Source organism: Poecilia reticulata, chromosome 2, assembly GCF_904066995.2.
Source record: "Poecilia reticulata chromosome 2, P_reticulata-male-v2, whole genome shotgun sequence".
Taxonomy (NCBI): domain Eukaryota; kingdom Metazoa; phylum Chordata; class Actinopteri; order Cyprinodontiformes; family Poeciliidae; genus Poecilia; species Poecilia reticulata.
In genome coordinates, this window is record NC_088831.1 from 38,111,613 (window position 1) to 38,135,518 (window position 23,906).

A 23,906-nucleotide genomic window follows, 5' to 3' on the forward strand; every position below is an offset into this window, starting at 1 on the left:
CACAGATCATGTTTTTGTTACAATAACAGGGAGACCAACTCCTTAGGATATCTAGAGATAGCTACAGATAGGTAATGACTGTAGCATATACTCTGCTACAATTATCCCATTATTGTTTACTTGTTAGAGATAGTACACAGGGAAGTCATTTTTTAAATAATATCTAAATAGTCAAGTATGTGTTTCCACTACATAATTTCATAAAATAGAAAGATTAAAAAAGAGAAAAGAAAAATATTTAATTATGCTTTGTGTGTATTTGATGGCACCACAATAAGCTCAACAATAGATATTAAACACTATGGCAGACAAACAAAATTTAACAGCACAGACTCCAAGGCATTCTCTTGTTGCAAGGTGTTCAATACTTGCAACACTTGGACCAAAGTTTGATTCTAATGACTCCAAGCCACTATGGCTGACATGGATGAAGAAATTCGACCAAAACATGATGAGTATGAGTATAGCATAACTGTTTATAATCCTTTTTCTAATTTCCCATCAGATTTTATTTTATTTTTTTTACAATTTTTGCTTGTGTATTGAGAAAGAAACATCAGCTCAGCAGTTTTTCAGGCACACTTTGGTTTAATCAAGTTCAACTTGGTTTTTTCAACTGCTAAAAGTAGCCATCAGAGTACAAGTGCATTCTAATTATGAATGCACATGGCCACTAACAATATTCAGATATACTGTGGCACTTAAACAAAACTCAGTTCATACTTTGTAGAAACTCAGTTCATGAAAATATCCTTTACATCTTTACACCATCATCAGCAGTCTGAATTGTTGATACAAGGCAGGGTGAATTGATGCATTTATGCTATTTATGCCAAATTCTGAGTGTCACAGCTGAAATTGAGACTCATAAAACAAGGCAAATTTTTTCCAATGTGTTATTATCCAATTTTGTTGAGACTATGTGAATTGTAGCCTCAGTTTCCTTTCCTTGGCTGACAGCAGTGGCACCCACAGTGGTTTTCTATGGTTTGACATTATGGGCCTTTTAGAGATCATATTCTATGTGCCTTGGTAGCAACAAGTGCTGATGTGAACTATTCTTTATATTATCTCAAACCCCACCATCCACTTTTTTCTAACCTCTGGCATCAGTAAGACATTTTCATCCACATAACTGTAACTCACTGGATATTTTCTCTTTTTCAAATCATTATCTGTAAATCTCTGCATGAAAATCGCAGATCACATCTAAATTACTCAGACCAGCCAGTCTAACACCAACAAGTCACTTTATATGGGTAGTAAGGAGTGCCAAATATAATTTAAAAAAATTAACATATAAAATTATTTAAATGTGTTATTTTTTTAAAACTACAAATGAACACAATTTATTAAATATAGACCTAATTAATGTGCCTCAAATAAATGTATTGATTTAATTTTAAAAAACTAGATACAATTATTTCATGATTTAAGAAATTATTATTATGTTTCTGCACATCATGAATTAAAATAAACTGTCAACTTCACCCATCAGACTCAGTGGGTGGGATTAGGATCGCTTCTATATTATAACTGGCTGCAACAAGTCAAGACAACTTCTCCCATGTTTTCTTTAGCTTACAGGTCGATATTTATGCTGGAAAGTGCAAAAATAACTTCAACAACATATTTAAAGTTTTGCAATTTATTTACCACAAACTTTGGGTGAGCAAATCCAGCCTCTATTTCCCTAGTTTGGTCTGAAATATCTCTAATAAGTTCACAAGAGAGCGTTAGCCAGTTATAGCGAGTGGGTGGAGCCAATGTTGGTCCCGACTGAAGTCTGAGGCAGCTTCTTCCATGCAGGACCTCAGTAAGCTCTCTTGTGAACTTATTAGAGGTATTTCAGAACAAACTAGACATACAGAGTCTGGAGTATTGCTCGCCCAGAGTTTGTAGTAAATAAATTACAACAATTTGTTGAAGTCATTTTCAAACTTACAGTAAAAATATTGATCCGGAGTCAAAGCAAACTTGGAAGAAGTTGTCTAAACTTGCTGCTTGAAAGAGCCAATCAGATGTCAGGGTCCCTATAGAAGCAGCCCTTCTCCTGCCTACTGAGTTTGATGGGAAGTTGACAGTTTAAATGAATTCTTGCTTTGCTTCACCACAGGAAAAAGAAATAATTTATTAAAACATTAAATAATTATATCTGGTTTTTAAAATAACATTTATACATTTAATAGAGGCAGATATAATTGATTCTATATTTAATGAATCATTTATGGATGACATTCTAGTTTTAATAAATTAATGACACATTTAAATAATCATTTCATAAGTTATTTATTTAGTATAATTTGGCACTTTTCACTCTCCATAACTTGAATATCCTTTCCCCCCATTCTGATAAATGATTTGAACTTCAGTCGCCTGTCTTTTCGATATCTAGATAATACAAATGAACTTTGCTGCTGCTATCTGACTGGCTGATTCACTATGTGCTTGAAAACATTTCAAAAGGTGAATATAATAGTGTCTGGTTACGATATAATCTGATTCTATCACCATAAATAGCGGTCTGCCACTACAATGACACTGGATGCAATCTAAATTCACACTACTTTAGCTCTTTGGAAACAATTTCTCTCTTTCTGACTGCCAAATGAAAGATTTTTTTTCCTACATCTTGTCTTTTTTGTTAAATGGAATGATGGTGGTAGAATAAGCTTTTCATAATGGGGCTAACTGGTAGGATTGTGGTCATTACAAGTCTGTCAATTAATTTCACTGAGATTTGAATACAAGGTTTGGCTCTACAGATTCTTAATTGTGAAAACTAAAAGACAACTGACTAACATTTGAATACCCTATCGCTTAGTAACACCTTAAAGTGATTCATGCAGAAAAAAGGAAAATGTGTACTAACTTTTACAAGATGTTCCATCAAAACCAAGTCTGTAGCCAATACGGCAGCGGCAGGTTCTAGACTTGTAACTTCCACTCAGAAGGCAAATCTGAGAACATCCTCCTGGCTTTCCATATGAATCCATTTCACATGCATGGCTCCTGACTGGGGAAAAACACAAAAGACCAAAACTAATGTTGTATGCCACAGAAGTATTATTTTTTTCCTAGTGTACACCTTGTAAGTCACGGATGGTAGACTGTGACACATACTTGCACGTTTACTTATTGGAAAATGTCCTATACCTTTCGGTTGAGAGAGTTTGTGGTAAACACGCAGGGCTCTAGAATTCCCCAGGCTGGCTAATGTCCTGCTCTCTGCTGTGATGTTGAACCTGTTCACCTGCAGCAACTCCACAGATGAACTCTCCTCTGAAGGGGCAGAGTGCAGGGCGTAGAGGTAGTCCTCAAAGGCCGCTAATGCATATACGTTTGATACCTAAAACATAAGAAAAAGCCAATTTGTCTTTTTTTATTTTTTTAACACAAGTCAAACCACAAGAGGAAAGAGAAAACAACAAAGCAGATTCAATACGAGCTGTATCCCAAGCATGCGTCAAGCACAGGAGAGATGGGAAATGGAGGTGTGGTCGTCTAGTACACTTGGCAACCTGTCCAGGGTCAAAAGCTGGACTCCACTGGGAGACTGCTGGCCCTGACACAACCACCCTCCATGCTACATTTAGCAGGCTGACACCTACACAAAGCAACATGGCTGGATGAGCTATGTTCACAGGAAATACACCTAGGCTCACTGCCCCACACCTTTACATCAGGGGCACTGAGAAACATGCTTCAGGAAAACAAATATAACAAATTAAACCACTCATCCATCTCTCTGTCTGTGGAATTTGGCTTCAACACTCTACCAAGTAGATCTTAAAAAAAATTCAATTAAAACAATTAAGTCAAATGTCAATAATGTTTATTTTTAATTTGTTTTAATTCTTTGGCCAATTTTTTTAAGTATCCATTGTTGGAACATTTTATTTGTAAGAAGAATATTTAATTGTTTTAATTAAATTTTTGCTTCCCTTTCAAAAAGTAAAGTTGGATGTTGTTTTTATGCTAAACGTCAAGAACAAAGGAAGCATGCCAGTACAGACGAAAAGTGAAAGGTTGACATTCAGTCACCCTGGGCATGAATGTCATTAACTTGTGGGCCTTTTAAGGATGCATTTGAAGCATTCTGTTCAGGGTCAAAATTACAGTACATGAGCAGGCATAAATATGTGTATGCACCCACAGTAATATTTGCTTAGAAAATCCTCATACGGACTCTCTTTGATCAAATTCTTTTTGTAACTTTCAAAATGCTTCTGGCACAATTCTGACTGAATGTTTGACCTTGATTGTTGTTTGAATTTGTAGAGTTTATTCAAATTTGTTGATTTTTATTGGCCGATCAAGTCAAAAACCATTCAGTAAGGTCACCAAAATCTATGCTTGCAAAAAAACTTTATTTCTTTTTTTTGGAAGCAGGCACCAATAAAGGAAACAAAATGGTCATACTTAAGGTTGGACTAAAATCTGCAACTGCCCACTTGGCCAAGAAAAAAAAACTTTTTTAAAGAGAAGTTTTACTCTCAGACCAAGCAAAGACTGAGTTATCTGGCAAGAGTAACAAAATGTATTTTTGGAGTAATTGAATTGAAGCTTTTGAGCTCCAAATTCTTGACACTCTACCAGTTGTCAAGCATTTTGATTACATCATCATTGTTGTGTTGCAAAAGGTGAATGAAGGACAGGAAATAACTCCACTTTGGTGCTCAAACAGGTCTGTGATTCCAAGCCCTAGAAAGCTGTGGACAAATGTTGAATGATCTTGCCAGGATATCCACCAATCTCAATGATGTGCCATGAAAACCAGGAAAAACAACTACTTCCAGTTGAGAGTTATGTTAAAGTGTATTTGTATAAATGACATCTACAAATATACATCTATTGGGGATGTATATTTATATTTAAGCCTTTGTGTGTCATTCTGTAATGGATGTGATTAGATAGAGCCAAATACTGCAGCCAGTTCTTGGTGTAAAATTGTTTGAAGTTCGTGTTGTATTCTGCCAACAACCATCCTGCTACGAACAATAAAACCTTCCAAATGGACAAAGGCCCTAAACTAGCAATGCCAAGTGAGAGTGTATTCACTAGCACAATAAGCCCGACTCAAACTAAGCATTGTCAAGTTGCACAAAACAATAATACTTTATCAAAAGCTCAGTCCAAAATTGGGAAAGTTGAGTAACATCATTAAAAATATGAATGAGTTTAATGTGAAATTAACTCTAATAAAGAATGAAAAGGAGGCAGCTTGTTAACATGAACACAAAATTCATAGTCTCTAGGAGAAAAAAAATGAGGCTCTGTATGACATTTGATATGCAGATCCAATGGCATTAAGATCCTCAGTCTAATGAGGGCACAAGCAAGGCAATATCATCCAAAGAACACCTGCATACATAATAAAGTGCTAAGATGTATGTTCTTTTTTTTTCCTCATAAAGGCTGAATTTCTCATCCACTTTGGTGGCAATGGCCTTTTAATGAATAATCATAATTTGCAATGAAAGGGGCTTAAAAGTGTACTACAGGGGAGAGACTATTGATATGCTCATTTCGAAGACTGCTCCACGTGTGACTCAGTTCTTTCTATTTAATAAAACATCAAGGTTTCAAAAGACCTTTTCTATGAAAATGAAGAGTGAATTAAAACCCCAGACACTGAATGTACCACCTGCCTCGTATCATGGTGCCCAAATGACAAAAATACCCAAGAAATCTGTCATGTCATAATTTGACTTTCTCAAGGGAAGAGAAATGCATTGGTGTAAAGAAAAGCCCCGAACATTTATCTAAAATGGCTCCTGAAATGTAGAAGGAAAAAAGCTGTGCTTACAGTAAAATGTGACACTCACTTGGATGCCATGGATAATGGTGTGCCTGTTCCTGCCGTGGTAATCCACAACGTCAATGTAATCCAGGTAGGCATCTGCCCAATATACAAGCTTCTTGATCATATCCAATGCGACAGCAGTGGGCTGCTCAATTTTATAATCCACTAGTCGGGTCCGGTTTGAGCCATCCATGTTGCACCGCTCAAGCTTGGCCACATTCCCATAGTCTGTGATGAACAGCATTCTAGAGAAGAACATAGAGACAAATGTCAACTCAAATTACATTCATTTTTTTGATAGCTACTTTGTGTTGGTTAGTGTAAGCCAACAGATGTAATAGCACCTTGCATTATATTAACTTTGAATAGATACGTTCAAATAGTTCTGTTCAGTTTTATTAGATGGGGAGAACCCTGCCACTTAAAACCAGATCTGCTACCTGAAAGGAAACACATATGTATGTATGATAGGGCTTTTATAGAGGTCACAAGTTAACATTTGACATAATGCTTCAAAATGTTTAATTTCATTTAGCCTTAAAAAAGTATAAATGTCATAAGTAGAAACTAATAAGTAAAGAAAATAGGAAGCAAAAGACAGAAAATCCATAAAGACCGAATAAGTTCAGAATTAACACATATATTTAAAAAACAGAATTTGATTTCTGCAGATATTGTAAGTTTATGATTTTTTTTATACAGTGCCACTTATTTGTAGCGATAGATGACGGATGAAACGATCCTCTCCCATGCTGCTGCTAATACACAATTTACAGCACCGCAAGTTACTTTAGTACAGAAATATACTTGGCGCAATATATTGTAGTTTTGGCTTTTTCATAAAATGGAATGCAAATTGCTAAAAAAAAAAAAAAAAAAAAAAAAAGACAAGTTACTCTTTAACTCATCTCACCCTTTTACATTTCTATGGGGGGTTGTACCAAACTGCTCATGCCTGCTTAGCTAGTACATTCTGTTTTACAACTAGCTTAAGCTCTGGCTTGATAAATTGGTGTGCTCTTGTTTTCAACTTTAATCTTGACCAGAAGCAAGAACTGCTTTCACAAAGACAACAGGTAAGGGCTCATATAGACCAACAACCAATCAAAACATGAGAACAATGTCTAAAAACCAGGTCAGTTATGTTTTCGGTCTAATTCAAGACAGAAAAAAAAACCCCTGAGCTTTGATAAAATAACATGAGCCATTATTATCTTCCCCCTGTTTAGATTTGATATCAACTTTTGTGGCGTCTAAATAAGTCCTGTGAAATATAAGGGACAATGTTCTGACTATCATGAAATATGATCATGAGATATGGAACACGACTAAAAGGATGAAATGCTGGTTGCAACTGGTCGAAATGAGCTTCCTCGACACCGTGGCTGGACTTATCCTCATAAATTGGATTAGGAACTTCATCATCTGGGGACAGCTCAAAGTAGAGCTGCTGCTTCTCTATAATAACTGGACACAGTTGTGCTGGTCCTGGCGTCTGTTCAGAAAGACCCAGAACTTTCTGGAGGGACTTGTATCCCATTTGGCTTGGGAACGTCTGGGAATCCCACACAGAGGATCGGAGAGTGTGGTCCTCTCCGGGCAGCATAACGACAGCCCGAGCTGTCCATTAAAAACGAGGAATACGCTGAGAAACAGAATTTGATGTAGGTAACATATTAATGACAACACATAAAAATTGCCTAAGGGGAATTGGGAATCCATTGATGCCAAGGGGCTGCTTTTAATCTTTTAATGAAGAAAATCTTGCTCTGAATCCTTTGTTCCAGATTTCCTATCAACACACTTTGTCGCATGACTATCAGGATGTAGTGAAGAAGTTTTGTGCTTTTAGAGAAGTGGTCAAAAAAGCCAGTCCCTCTCTGGTTTTGGTTAATCGCTGGAGGTGTTTTAGTGGGAGAACCCTATAAAACATACCATCTTTCTTACCAGTCAACTATACTGGTAAGTTATAGTTGACTCTATCATATGACTCTTCTATGATAGAGCCATAGAAGAGCTGGTCGGACTCTATCAAACCAGCTAAATATTTTATTGATACGATTCATGAGAATCGTCTAATTGCCAAAGCTGGCCACACACTTCACATTTACTTGCAAAACTGACTCTATAACTCTCTAAACTCCCTCTAGTTTAGAGAACTAAAAGAAACGCTTATCGATTTCAGCTCCTTCTACCGCCTGTGTTCACACAGATCACACAAGAAAGCTAATAAGTATCTCAGCCCTGACAAACATGCCTTCTGGATTTTAAAGTAATAATTACATTTATAGCCTTGTTAATACTTTCACTATATTTTATTGTGTCTAAATTATTGCCACTAGAGTCTCCAAGAGCAACAACGTAGGTTTTTGTTGCATTGCTGCAATGACAATGAAGCCATAGCTTTCATCTCTTTGGGTAAAGGTCCCCTGGGGTATGACTGTACTTTTCAAAATTGCTCTAGTCTGCAAATTCTGTAATTATTAGGAAAAGACTGTCATTCTTTCTTTCTGCCTCTGACTGAGCTCCCACGGTTTCTTTGAATAACAAGGTACAGAGAACGACAGGAAGCTCGCCTAATCTGCACAAGTTAAGTTTAAGGAGAGACAGAATGTCCTTTGAACCTTAGACCTGGCTGCAGAGGGAAACCTTCTATGTCAGCAAGAACCCCAATCTTCCAAAGAAGTGTGACTGTATGTGGCATATCAATGATTGCTTCCCAGGATTAGGGGTGGTGCTGATTTTGTACTTCTTCATTCCACATTTGGAAGAAGATCCACATGGATCCTGGAAATGAGCCCCCATGACAAACTGCATGGGACCAGGGAAAATGTTGGGTAAGTCTCACCATGAAAAATACGACTGGCAAAGCAGAGAATGTGACAGAAAATCACAATAAATACTACAGAAGGCAGTTTCTTTTCTCTGTCAGTGTACTTTTCAAACATTGGAAGCAGTTAATAATTGTTTTATGCTGATTAGTTAGGTTGTTTTCACTGAATTTCTCAAATAAATACCAACAGACAAAATATTATGATTCTGTCAGCCTCTGAATCTTTTGAACAATATTAATTTATACTTTTAAATGTTAGATAAAATTTTAACATTTTATAGCTGGGCAAAAAAAACAAAAAAAAAACTGTTCAATTGTTTTTATTATTTAAAATAGTTTAAATTTAAAACTTTTTTTTTTTTTTTGCCCGTCTTATTTTAATTTTTAAGATGACCAAAGTTGTGTACAGACATAAATGACCCATGCTCTCCTCCTATTAATCAGCAGGACTTTGATGGGCAATATTGCTTTCGTTAAAAGGAATGTTTTGGAGAAAAGCATATTACGTTTTAGAATGACCCGGACTAAAATATGATGCAAATTTAAGTTAAAATATAACAGTCTATTTTTGGTAGAGTTTGGAGATATCTTAAAATAAAGAATGTTCAACATTCACAGTATCTAATAAACTTGCAGCTGAACATAAAGCAAAAATGTGATTCTAGAAAGTAATAAATCAGGGAGCACAAATGCACCCTTCACTTTTCAGAATTTGTTTTTTTTGTTTTCGTTTTGGAAGACATTCTGTTTGCTTTACAATTATAATTATATACTACTTTGTTTTGGTCTATTACAAATACTACTACAACAAATCATATTTTGGTTGTGGATTAACAAAACTGAAAAAGTTTTGAATCAACTATATTCGGCAAGTTTGTGAACAGAAATGAAAAATTTGACTGTCATTCTGCTTTGCTCTAAATAAAAACATTTCGAAAGCAAATGTTATAAAGGCAATAAAAGAGGACTTTTAATCATTTAGTATTATGAAGAATTTAGCATTTATGTGCTCTATGTCATCAGTCAATTACTTTTTTCCACCACAAAAAGAAGAAAGGCTGTCCATCAAATCCTTTTCGATGAAGCAAAGTTAAAATGCCGTATCCAATAGAAAAAGAGGCAGGGAGACATCATGAGAGTCAAACAAGGATAAAAATTCGAGTGCCAAAGCAGGGCATATTCTATAAACACTGTTCTTCCTGCTGTACCGCTATCTAACACCTCCCTCGTTTCTTTTGTTTTCACTCCATTGCTCCAGGCTGACAGACCTCTCTCAGGCCCACTGCTTCAGAAACAGCTGTACCTATTTCTCACCAATTAGAGTCAGTAGGAGCGCACAGAAATGTTCCGTCTTATACAGGCAATCTAGTCCTTAACCTAAAATGTGATAAGGTATTATTGTAGAACAAAATCCCTCAACTGTTGACTTACAGTAACAAAAGGAGGATTCTCAGTTTAAACACATTCTCAAACTTGCTTCATATTTACCAGAAGCTGTAGCATATTCCAGGAACTGAACTGCATTTAATGAGAGCAGAGATGCAGCCGACCAAATCAAAACTGGTCATGCCATTAGGAAACCAACAGCAAATTATTTTGATTAGAGCCGCCGGCATAATAGCAGCCCAAGTTGATGAATAAAGCAGAGTTTTCTACAACAAAAAAATACCACAAAGTGGTAATGCAGTTCTGCTTCATCTGCTTCAACTTTCAGATTAATTATGCAGGGTGTTAACATGCAAGATTTATACTGTTTTGTCATGGCCTTAAGGGGATGGTCATGGCAGAATAAGAAAAGTAGCTTAGAGCAGAAGCAAGGTGCACTCAAATTCAGCCGTGTTTGGATAGAAACGTTTTACCACAAGCAAGGCTTAAATTAAACACTTTGTCATTGGTTTGCAGACTGTTCCTCAAAATCCAAGACAGGGAAAAAAAGGGATGTTAAAATGTTGCTTTGACTCCAAGTTTACTGCCAAATCTTTACAATATAATAGGCTTGCCTTTGCCGGCTAGGCAGAGGTAGAAATGCAAAACTGACTGAATCCTCAATAATTGGTGCACAGTTTGATAAAGCTTGTGCATGCAGTTTACTTAAATGATTTGCTTATTTTTTATAACTCTGTTTTACTTAAAGTGCTAAGAATCTTCTCTCAAAAAGTGTGATCCTGAACACAGCCCACCACATGCTGTTATAGTGTTCACAGGGGGTATAATGTGTTTTCCTCTATCCTTACAGACAAACACCCAGTGATGGAAAGTCCAGCAGGGACATTTTTTCTATGGCAACATCAGTGAATACAGATGTGTGGACAATTTGAGCTTCCTGAGGCATCATCAGCTGCCTGTCAAATTAAACAGCTCAAATAAAAAAAGACCTGAGCCATAGGAGAGAAGGACGATCTTAGAATGCCTTCCTTCTCGGATAAACATATTTTTATTTGTGTGAATACTGAAAAGCATTCACTCCATAGTGATCCTCTTGCTCTTTCAAACTGTTCTGTTCATGCTGCAATCTTTTTGTCATTTCAACCTTTCACATTTCAAAACATTCAGATCTTTCAGACATAATGATTATGGCTTCTATTATTTAGTTATTTATATTATTTTCCTAAATTTAAAAAAAAGTGTTACTTGCACTGAGTAACAACAATTGGTTTAGAATCCAGGCTTTCAAGTGGATTCTAAACCACTTGAAAGTGAAAGGTGAGAACATACAACTCTGGTTTTACCCTCTCTTCATTGACTTCCAATTCATTTTAGAATTAATTGAAAGTATCTTTATATGTTTTTAAGTTTCTGAATGACAGTGTCCTTTTTGCCTGTCAAAACGTCTGTATATGTAGATTCCATTACATTCACTAACAACAGTAGATCAGATGCGTTCAACTGTGTGCAACTGTCAAGAAATTTAAATTTTATGCCTTATATTAAAAAAAAAAGCTCATCCACTTTTTTATGCACTAAAAAAAATCAATACATAAATCAGGTTAGGTTTGCCAAAAAGGATAAAATGGATCATTATATGAATATTACACTATGACTGAAATGAGTTTCTTCTACCCTGAGCATATGTTCATCAGTTTTTTACTTCTTACCGCTAACATTTGTCTTGCTTCAACTATTCAAATATTAGATCATTCATAGAGGTGTGCCGATCGATCGGCCACCGATGATAATTGCCCGATTTTCGTGAAAAAGTGTATGATCGGTGATCGCCGATCACGGTCTCTTGTTGCCGATCACACAAACCGACCACCTGCATCTCATTTCTCAGCCTGCCTGTGCAGCTGGTCTCCTCTTTCCTTCACACTGCGCAAACGCGCAGCAACAAATACTAAGCGATGTGGTGTGTAATTCTAATGCACTGAGTGAATGAGGAAGTTTGCATGTTGCAGCGGAAAATTAAAGTACGTGGGGTGAAGCAGGTCAAAATGCATCAACACGACGAATCTAATATGGCATAAGAACAATGGCATACTTGACGGAGTTTGGCTACATCGAGGCTCACTGCAGTAAAAAAGACATATGGAGGATCAGATAACAGGTAAAGCAGCGCACAGCTACAAACACTCACCCGGATAATCATGGCGGTCAGAAAGCTAAGCCCGCAAAATTATTTAAGTCTTCGAGCTGCGATGTAAGACGCTGGTTCTGTTCTCGCTGTCGAACCGCTGCTCCGCGCTACAGGTAATAATATTTCACAGACGGAGCGCCGCTTCTGCTCCACCTGGTAGTGACTCTCACACCAAACCACTGCTTAAAGATGCAGCATCGAACTTAAAAAAATACATTTTACATACGTATTAAAACTTTCGCTGTCCTAACATGAGACAGATAATCTCTGAAAAAATAATCGATCTCCTCCCTTTTCTGCATAATTACTCCGCTCAGTCAGAAACAGCCAATCAGAACTAGCAGTAATCAGCTAGCCGTCATGCTAACAGGAAGTTTTCATTCAATAACTCTGGATTGTTTATTGTAATGGATCCTGTATTTGCCTTTGAATGTTAAGTTTTATACTTGAATCTTTTGGCAATGTTGAGAGGTTTTATTTTGGCTCTTTACATTATTTAGCCGCTTCAGGACCTTCATATGTTTTCAGTCTGTTAAAGATAGTATTATTGATAGCAGTACAATTTGCACAATGCCCATTTTGTTTTGTTTTGTTTTTTTTCTTGGAAAAAGCTATTTAAAAGCTTTTATCTAAATTAAGGTGAATTCATGGTTCCTTTTTCCACACAATGTAACCACAGTGCTTATGATTGAAAAAATAATAATTATGTGATCGGTATCGGTGATCGGTGTCAGTGGTCGGCCCTCCTGCGTGATCCGTATTGGTATCAGCAGGAAAAAACCTGATCGGCACAACTAATTTTAAAAGGTCATAATGTTTGCCTGTGCTCTTATGTCAATATATATTATGTTAAGATATAATATGTGTAATTTATATTTTCTAAAATAGAAATTCTCGATAGAAATTTTGATTTAAATTATATTTCGCAATTTTTATGAAATCACAGATTAAGATTGTATATATTTTAACAAGCTAATAGCAACAGGTTTTGCTTAGATAGCTGATGAACCTAGCTAGTAATATGGATGAATATGAAAAGAGAGTAAGAGCTTTTAGTAAGAGCCACAGGTACGGCTGAACTGAGTTACAAACACACATACATTGAAACACACTGCTTAATCAATTCTTCAGTGATTTTTGCTTCTTTATCGTAATGGAGTCCATTTTCTAGAAATATATTTTTACATTTAATTATGACATATAAAGAAGGAAATTAGTGTTGAATTTGAATTTATTTTAACACTACAGACTCAGTGGTTTTGCACCTTTTTGCCTTTAAAAGAAATCTGTTCATCTACCATTTTAGCTTCTAATACTTTACTATTAAACTCTGCAGGGATTTCTGCATCACTGCAGGTTTTAGCAGTGAAGCAGGAAATTTGAACTAATAACATCCACACTGCAATTTTGCAGAAAATGCACCCCTTCAAATCTTGTGTTATTTTTGCTCTTGTATAAAAAATGCATGATGGAAAGTTATTTGGAGCTTTCAGAGAGGATATGACTTTTGTTTGCACTTTACTCACCCCATGAGAGGATCCAGGGCTATTCCTTTTGGATTCAGCAGGTCTAGTTGAAGAATTGTAACACATGTGTCCCCGGCACGATTGCAGACGAATACCTTGTCAGAGGCATGTTCAACAAAATAGAAGTTTCCTGTCAGCCAGTCAATGGCCATCTGCTCCACATCTGCAATGAATAAATACATGACAGATATTGTCACTGGGCAAAGAACACAAATAACTATACGTGTAACAATCAAAATAATGTTTTAGTTGATACTTTGGCAAGCATTAAAAAAAATCTAAGCGTCATCATACTGCAAGTTGTCTTTGATTATATAGCTATTTACAAATATAGCAAAGACTAAAAAGTGAATAAAGCTTCTATGCTATTTCAAAGCAAAACATGAAAGAAACTATATCCCATTTCATGTCACAAAAAGTGAGGTGAAAGGAGTATTGGGCAAATCTCTAAACATTTGCAAACTCTTAGATTTTCAGTACGAACTGAAATATGCTTCAATATTTCCTTGAGACTATTTGCCATTACTTCTGAGAACTGCATCATATCTGTGTTGCATGACATTGACCAACTTTTGGGCCAGTAAATGGGTATATCAGCCCATAAAGATTAGATACATAATAAATAATTAGAGTATTATAATACTGAGAGTCTGCTGAGTTTATTATATGAACTACTTCTCAGTTGAAGGCTCCTAAGTACAGATCTAAACCCCGTCATGGAGGAGCACTGTTGTGATAATCTCCTGAAGGGTTCCCCAGGAAGAGAGAGAGGTCCATTTCAAGGTGTCTCATATGGCTATAATGCAAAGTAAAAATTAAGTTATTTTTGATATATACAACATTTCATAATTGAAGGCAACATAATTGTGATATAACTTGGGACTATGTGCATGGAAAATACATAATGCCCCTACGCCCCCCTTTAAGCAATGGCCACTGAAACCTGTTCTTGCATATAACACACAACCACACAGATTGAGTTTCACCATATTATTTTAACATTGCCCTTCTTTTAATTAATTATTCAAGTACACAATATCAGAATTATGCATGCAATGACAGTGGGGTGTGATAGTTTTCTAGTGCTACACAAGACCCACTAGAAGCTTAAGATAAGTTTTTTATGTTGTTTTTTTTTGCAAAAACACTGACTGATCTGGATGGTGATGCAGAACTGTTATTATTTTGAATACAACTGTATTTAATAATAAACCCCTGCTTTGACCTTCGGGATTGTAATTTAGAGTTCTTTTGAGCTATTTTTAATAAATTCCAAGCACTCCCCTGAGAGACGCCATTGTCTTTCACAGAAGCGACAGTATTCAATGTTATGAATACGAGGTTTGATGTGTAAAACTGGCATAAAACTACTTTGAATTTTACCATGGCTACAGATAATTCTTACTTTCTGAAATTATTTTGTCATTTTTGTGTATATCTAAGCACGTTTGATGTACATGCTTTGTAACTTGAGATATATCCGTCACTGTGAAAATAAGATGAGCTGCATTCATGAACGCTAAATCAAATGTTGGTGATTTATGTTTCCAATGATCTATAGTGGAAAAGGAATTCAGAAGCAGCAATGCTTTTGATGCCTGCAGGCAGGAGTGACAGCTATAGAATAAAGGTGAATCCCAAAATTGCTGAGGCTAACCTGTCTTAAACTGCACAGATAATGAGGAGCTAGAGGCGCCTTGCAGCTAAGAGCGTGGAGAAGAGAGCCGGAGCAAAATAATGTTCAGCCGATGTGTGAAGAGGCATTTTTTAATATGTATCAAAGCTGAAAGAAATGCAATTTTTTCCTTTTCTTTATGCAAATGAGTTAAATCCATCACTAGAGTGGCAGCAAGAAAGGACTATGTAACAATAAGAACTGAGATCTGGGGGGAAAAAAACAAAAACAAAAAAAACATACGTTGTATACTCCGTTGTGTTTTTGTTTCTTGTTCCCGTGTGAATCCACGTAGATTCCTTGTTGTGGCGCAGCGGAGTTGCCCAGAGGACTCTGTAGACAGGGCCCAGCATACCCTTTCCTGGCTGTGCTGGAAATCCAATGCCAGTGTTCCATTTACACTTAGGGACCTCAGGGGCTGAAGACCCGTTCCATTTAGATGGGTGATGACAATACGATTTGAGCTACCAATAAGAAGCACTGGATGGCTGTCACCAGGATCTAAAATAAATGGAGAAAAAATAAAAGAAGGACAATTGTTTATTTATTTGAGAAGCACAATTTTCACTCTCTTTCTTTCAAACCATCATATTGATATCTGGTTATGTTTCCATCATGTAGTGGACTTTGACAGGCTTCACTAATTCATTGGTATCTTAAAACCATGATCAATAGACAATTTATCCGCCGTCATTGATAGCTATGCTAACTAGACTGAGCATTTACAACAGGCTATGCTAGGAGGAGGATGAGCAGCGCCACACAAGATGGTGATTGACAGCACTAAGACCCACCTCCTGCCTCCGATTGCTTTTTTTTCTTTTCTAGATAGTACTGGGAGAAGGCAGAGTTATTTTTTTCCCCCAGATTATCTCTCATACCATACTGTCATGACATAGTGAGTTTTAAATACCGTATATAAAATATTTTTTTATATATAAAAGTTACATACTGCAGCTTTAATTTCACTTAGGAGGAGAGGGGACAAGTCAGGAGGGAAAGTGGCAGCAGATATCTGTAACTTAAATGCAAGCTAAAGTAGAATACCCACAGTTTAAACTGCCCAGACTCCAGTGCAGACAGGAGGCTATTTTTATCATTTTATAAAGATTGTTTCAATTTCTATCAGTAATATAGACATTGTTTTTGTTGTGTAATTGTAAAAAGAGCAAAGAGACGGGAGAAATCCAGATTCCCTGGAATAATGCTAATTAGCTCGTCAATGAACACATGGAACTCACCTTTTCCACTGGGACAGGGGGGAAGGGAGGGTGGGCGGTTATTTTGGTATGGGGGCTAGAGCTGCTGCCGACTGACTCATCTCTTGTTAGGTGAGGTAAAAGCTACAGAGACAAGTTAAATATATGACTATCTTGGTAATTCTTTTCCTTCGCTGATTAAATGTCGTGAAATGGAGGCAAACAGTAGTATGTAGCTAAGCTAACTATGCTAAATGGTTGATAATCTCACACAGTCCACCTACCTCTCTTGGAGAAAAACTGAGTTACAAATTGACACGGTTTTTTTGTCTGTCTTCTATTTCTCTCAATCTCGCTATTTTTCTTAAAACTTGACTATTTGGCGGTATACTAAGGTACTGTACTTGTCTTGTACTAACTGCGCAAAGGACCTCGCTGCAGAAAACAGAAAGGGGCGGGGACGGACCACTGTCAGTCTCATTTGGAAATGGAACCATTGCACTCCGGAAGTGAAGGGGGCGCTATTTCCTATATTATCCGCGCTCTCCCGTTTTTATTTTCTTTTGAAATCTGTGATATATCTTCATCTTTAGGATGGAGTTTCAATCTCAACATGCATTTGAATTTCTCCCTTTTATTTTCGTTAGCGCAGCTCACAGTTTTTAACAAATTCCGTAGCTTTCGGTGTACTTCGAAATATGCTCCTTGATCACATCTTTTTCGGCCTGCTACTGCCTCTAGTGGCGTGGGGGTGGTAACACAACTAATATAGTTTCATTACTAATCAGAATTATTTATTATTAATTCTGGCATTACTGGAACCAAAAAAGATAAATTCCCTCCAAAGATTTTGAAACATTGCTGTTGACTGCAAATATTATGGGAATAAAAGATGTGATATATAGCATATCAGATCAAAATATCAGCATAATTGCCAGATATTGTATCTGTATCTAAAACACAGCTCAGAAAATGAGCCATTATTTGAAGCTTAACCAGCACATTTTCAGTCAAAAAGCAAAAAGAATTGGATATATGGAGCTAGATAGATTTTGATCTTCCAAACAGCTAAGTTGCAACTGTCATTTTGTTGTAACACACTCATTTTGTTGTAAAGTCATCAATAAAGATCAATAAGCCAATTTCAGAAGCCCCGCAAGTCTAATAAAAAAATCTATAACATCAACTGTTTCACTGATGAGCTTGAATATTAAGATACTTTCTTTCTCCAGACTTTGACCTTTCCATCATTTTTGTAAAGATTAATTTTTGTCTAATTGGTCTAAAAAGTGTGCCTCAATGTTTTTAGAACTCATCTCTTTACCTTTCAGCAAATTTCAGTCTTTAGATAGATTATTTTTGCTAATAGTTTGTGTCTCCTGGTGAGTCCATGAACTTCCCTGCAAACAGCGGATTGTGATTCCTTTAGTCCTGCTATTTGGAGGAGTGTGCTTATGCCATTAATAGCTTTTGTGTGTTTTTTCTTTAAAGATCTTACAATATTTCTGTCGTCAACTACCAATGGTATCCTTGGTATACCTGTCTAACGCCTGTTACTTTGCACCTCCGTGGTTTCTTTTTTCTTGAGGACATTCCAAATGATTTAACTGGCCAATGTTTGTGCAATGGCTCTTATTGATTTTTCCATCTTTTCTGAGCTTCACAGCTGCTTGTTTTTTTTTACCCATAAACGGCTCTCAGGTTTTCATGTAACTGGAAATTCTGTACACACAAGCAAAACCCAACAGAGAATACATTTAGTGCTATTCAGTGCTTAAATAATTAGAGTAATAAAACACAGCTGTAAAAAAAAAACCGTATTAAAATTCAGCAACATGTCCCAATACTTTGACCCAAAGATGTTGGTGCTCTATAACAAATAATGCTATCCTCTAAGTTGTGCATGAAATCTAGATATAAATGCATGGAAATGCAATCTGAAATTTTGATTTGTTGTCTCATCTTTTAATGTTAAGTCCAAAATCTTTGCCATTTACAGAAAAAATAAAGAAAATACTCCCACTATTGCAATTATGGAATGGATGTAAATCATTGCTTAAATTTTAAAGTAACATGAATTAGGATGTTTTGTTTAGGGTCGGGGTTTCTTTTTGAAGAAGTGTCAGTGTTTCTTTATAGAACAAGGTCAACTTTTATAAAGATGGATGCAAATGCTGGTCATAATAATATAAATTTATGAACACTTTCTCTTTTTTCCACCTTTGGAGTGTTTTACTTGAATGGTTATTGACAACTTATTTTAGAAAGCTCATAAAATCCATGTTTTCAAACTGATCCTATAAAAAAAAACTTGGTAGTGGGTAACACAATAACAACATTTTGATTTAATTCCTTAAGCAATCAATGAGCTAATTTCCAGAACATCATTTGTAGGTTCATGAGTATGAGTGACTAATTGGGCCTTGTCATTCTGTCATGGTGTGATAACACTGAAATTCATGCCAAAAAGCAATCAGAATTAATGAATTTTAGAGGTCAATATCTCAAATTAATGAATAAACATGGTACAGTACAATTTAAATTAATACAGCGCCTATAAAAAGTGTTCACCCTTTTTAATGCTTTTACAAATTAATCATGATTAAAAAAGGCTTATTTGACAAACAAAAGAATTGCAAAAAAAACTAATATCAAACTGGAAACTCATTTCTTCAAATAAGTAATTCTATAACTAGTCTTCCCCTTTAAAGTGACTGGCCTAATTCAACAGCCAACTGGTGCTAGTAGTCTCTGGAATGGAGATCAGCTGGGTGGCATGACTGTGTCTCAAGTAATTATAGTATAAAGACACCTGTGTCTGGAAGGTCCATTCGCTAGGTAATCAGTATTCCTGGCTACCATTACAGCACAAAGACAAAAGAACGCTTACAGCAAATCACAGAAAAGGTTATTGAAAAGTATAGGTCATAGGATGGATATAAAAAAAATCTGTAAGGTGCTCAATATCTCCTAATCCATCATCAACAAATGGAAGGTATATGTCACATGTGTAAATCTGCCTACATCAGGTTGTTCTTGCATACTGAGTGACTGTGCAAGAAAGGCGTATGACTACAATGAAGGCGTCACGAGTTTCAGTAGGTGAGATGGGAGAGGCTCAGCATACAACTACTGTTGTCTGAATTCTTCGCCAGTCAAAACTTTATGGGACAGCAGCAATGAGAAAGCCAGGGTTGAAGAAAACTCTTATCCGCGTTTCACTGGAGTTTGCCAAAAGGCATGTGGGAGACTTCATGGTCAAGTGGAAGAAAGTTTGTTGGTGGTTTTGGCCATCAGACTAGACACTATATGTTTGGTGGATACCAAACACTGCAAATAACCACAAATTCACAGATTCCACTGTGGAGGATGGCAACATAAAGATCATGCTGTGGATCCTGCTGCCTCTCTGCAGGTTTGTAAAGGAAGAATGTAAAATAATTGCAGCAAAAATTAAGGGATATCCTGGGGAACAATTTGTTTCCATCTGCAAGAGAACTGCAGCTTGAGAGAACATTTATTTTCTCTAAAGCTACACAGAAGTGATTTGAAAACAACAAGGTGTGTGTCCTGGAGTGGACCAGTCAAAGCCCAGTCATCAATCCCACAGAGAATTTGTGGCTGGACTTTGAAAAAAGCTGTTCATAGCTGATCCCCAGGCGACCTGTAGAGCTGGAACAGTTCAGCAAGGAAGAATGGAGTGAAATTGCAGCGCCCTCATTGAGACCCATCCACACAGACTCCATGCTGTGATGGGAACTAAAGTTTCATCTCCTAGGTACTGACTTGAAGGGGGTGGATATTTATGCAATCACCTATTGTGTCTTGCATATTTTTATTTGTCATTATTTTTGAAGAAATCTGTTTTCACATAAAGTTTCTTCTTTTTGTAAATTTTGTTTGTCAAAAAGAAAGCTTGTTCACCATGATTGTTTCATAAAAGCAATAAAAAGGATTAAACATGCAAAGGGACACAGATATTTTATACCTATGATTATATTCATAAATGCATGAACTCTACACTCACCAATAAACACCTTTACAACTCCTACAACAATCTCAAAATGTTGCCAAATGCTTCCGTACTGTTTTAGAAATTAGACTTTTTGGAATATGAACAAAGAATGTCTGCGCATTTGGCTGTTCATGATCACTTCAGCCACAGCACATAATTGCAGTAATTGATTATCAGGCTATATGAACAATTCAGACTCAGTGGGTATAGCCATTCATTCGTTGTTCAGTTTTTACCGTAGAGAACTGCTTGCTGATTCATTCAGCTCCTGCGTTTATGATTTACTTTCCAATATGAACTGCTGGATGTCCATCATTTGAAAACCAGCATGTGTTTTTGTGCAAAAAATTACCGATGCTTGTAAAAAAAAAAAAAACAGACCAGATTTGTAAGCAAAACAAATAAATATTGCCATGTAAAAAGCCAAAATATTTTCAGTCCTACACAGTAAATTTAATATTTAAACAACCACGTATCTTGCAGATAAGTGGTTATTGCATATAAGTTAAAGAAATAAATCTCTGGAACCACAAGTAACAACGGAGGTGGGAATTGGTGGACTTTTTCCCAACCCCAATCATCCAGCAATGCACCATAGAGGTAAAACGGAAATAAGCTGCTTTTATGGGCTTAATTGACCGTGCAGATTCTCCGACATCAGGTTCGCCCTCTTAAAAGGGACCCTATTTATCCCAATCTCCCACACAAGTTCAAGTCAAGGGCTGCTCTCCTAATGCACGCAATAAATCAGAATGTCGGGTCACATAACTACTAGTGCATGACTCAGAAGGGGTATTCAGACGTTTTGATGGAGATCTGTTTATATCCACCATTAGGTGCGCATTGTTGTAGACTTTTTATTCTGTCGAAATAATAAACAAAGTGTGAACTATTAAAACTAATGAACAGCAGTGAACACATTTTGCTACATGTTACAGCAACAAACTTTAACATACTTATTGTGGTTTTATGTGAGACGCCAACACAAAGTAGTGCTGAATTGAGAAGCAGGTTGAAAATTATATGTGGTTTTCAATATTTTTCATAAATAAGCATTTGAAAAGATGGTGTGCATCTGAAGAACCACCTTTCACTTCAATTACAGCTGCAAGTTGTAGCTACAGTACTTTTGGGTAGGTTGCTGCAATTTTTGCATTTAAAGACTGGATTTTTTTTTTCTTATTTTCTAAAAAGTAGCTCAGTCAAGTTGCATTGAAAGGATATGTATATAAACATCAACTTGCAAGTCTTGTTAAGTCCCCATTTAGACTTAGGCCTAATATTTGAGAAGATAATTCATTGTGGCTCTGGCGGTACATGTTCCTTAAACGTAATTGTTTCTCCAGTTATATTTATTAACAAACTTTTTCGGCCTGAACTGAAGAAGTGATTTACAGTATACCAACATTAATTACACACAGGTTAACTCTATTAACTAACTGGATAACATATGTCTCCAACTGGATGAATTTTAATTCCCTTATAGGTATCCATGTAAGGGACTGAATATATTGGCACACCACACATTTCAGAATTTTATTTGTAAAAAAACAAACAAAAAAACACGTCTTTTTTGCTTAAACTTTAAATTCTGCAGATAATTGTTTATTGAAAATAGATTGAAATTTGTGTCTGTAATGCGATGAAATAGGTTGTGGCATGGCTTATTTTGACATCATGCTGCTGCTGTACACAAAACAGTAAATCCAATGTGTTACTTTGATGGGTTTAATGCCTTCAACGCAGAGAAATCAGATGGGGATGGCGAAGATAGGAAAATATTGACAAAAGTTTCTACAAGCTTCTTTTCCCCCCAAGTTATTTTGCTGAAATTAAATTGGCTGAGTGGAGCCAGGCTGATGTTTTTCAGGGATCTGTTTGGGCCTTGACGAGAGGCTTGCCAATAAATATATTTAGTGTCTATTGAAAAAGGGTTTACAACCTGAAACTGAATGAATCTTAGATTTACAACGCCGTCAATCTGGATGAAAAATATCAGATTTATGCAAGAAAAAAACCTCTAACAACCTCCATGTTAGTCTGAATCTAATGGGTGGATCAAGATGAAATCACTGAAAGAAGAATGTGTTATGGGGGTTTAACTTCAGCTGTACTTTCAGCACACAAATGTGATCTTCATACCCTGCTGCCCCTCATCTTTTGGCCTCTCCCAGCTCTATCACAGATTTATATTCATGAGCTTTTGCAGCAAATGGTAACCCTGTAGTTACGCTCCCACCACTATCACTCTCTGCTAAATTAATATTAATGCATGCGAGCATTGGGTTCAGTTAAGTTTATGGGTAATCATATTCAGTTTATTCCTCATAGGACGCAAGTCACTGTGATTAAAAGCCATAACAGTCGTGTTATGCCCAACAAGGTGTTTCTGGCCTCCAGCTATTTCCAACCTATGTGTGCACCTTAATGAAAAAAAAAAACCTAGATGCAAGATGTAAAACTGTACTACCAAATTAGTTAGGCTGATTAACTTGCAGGTGACAGATTACCTGAACACAGCATCCTTCTTGAGCACCTAATTTCAACAATTAGCAGGTTGCTTTACTTGTGGGGACACATTCACTGCTGAGCCGCCAACAGCTATTAGCATAAATCAGTTATTGTCTCCGAACAAATAATGCAGACGGCACCCTCTTAAAACTCTTGTGCTCATTAATTTTATCATTACACCAGCCTCAACAGATCTACTCGTTCCCGTGAGGGTGATGGATGTGGTCAATGCTAAACCACATTCATCTTGCCCCGCCGTTTCTAGTACAGATCGAAGCCTTGATAAGCTGGAATTCCTGCCTGTTTATTAATAGAAGGGAAACATATGTGCTATGCAGATTACAATGTCTCACGTATGCAAGTGTGCTGCTCACCTTGTTTGGCTCTGCAAGATATCCTGTCAGGCTGCAGGATGTATCCTTCTGTGCAGCTGCATCTGTATGACCCGTAGGTGTTCGTGCAGGTTTGGCTGCATGCACCATACATGGCACATTCATCATGATCTTACGGAAAAAAGGGAAGAGAGTCATTTGTAACAAATTAGGTGTTCTCAAACATGACCCAAATACATAAAGTAATGCTAATGTGGCTTCAGTCTGGCACCTCAGGTATAATTACTTCTGCTACCAATAAGCCATCTTTGGAGTTGTAATAGCCATTGAACTACTCTTTAGTACATCTTTTCCAACTGGATCAAATTCTGGAAGTTCAGCTACTTTGACACACTTCCTCCACCAGCACAATCATGCCACTATAATTTATATCTT

General features: G+C 36.6%; 1 protein-coding gene across 6 annotated transcripts in view; it reads right to left on the bottom strand.

The window, feature by feature from the left end:
* lrp1bb (low density lipoprotein receptor-related protein 1Bb) overlaps positions 1–23,906 on the bottom strand; it is a 315,310-nt gene that overhangs the window by 153,832 nt on the left and 137,572 nt on the right. For all 6 annotated transcript variants that reach the window (XM_008402891.3, XM_008402898.3, XM_008402881.3 and 3 more), the window contains 6 exons: positions 23,514–23,642; positions 15,658–15,915; positions 13,740–13,902; positions 5,829–6,051; positions 3,157–3,349; positions 2,873–3,016 (listed from right to left, as the gene is read on the bottom strand). In XM_008402891.3, the coding sequence (XP_008401113.2) occupies positions 2,873–3,016; positions 3,157–3,349; positions 5,829–6,051; positions 13,740–13,902; positions 15,658–15,915; positions 23,514–23,642 (1,110 nt within the window). The remainder of the gene's footprint in view (positions 1–2,872; positions 3,017–3,156; positions 3,350–5,828; positions 6,052–13,739; positions 13,903–15,657; positions 15,916–23,513; positions 23,643–23,906) is intronic.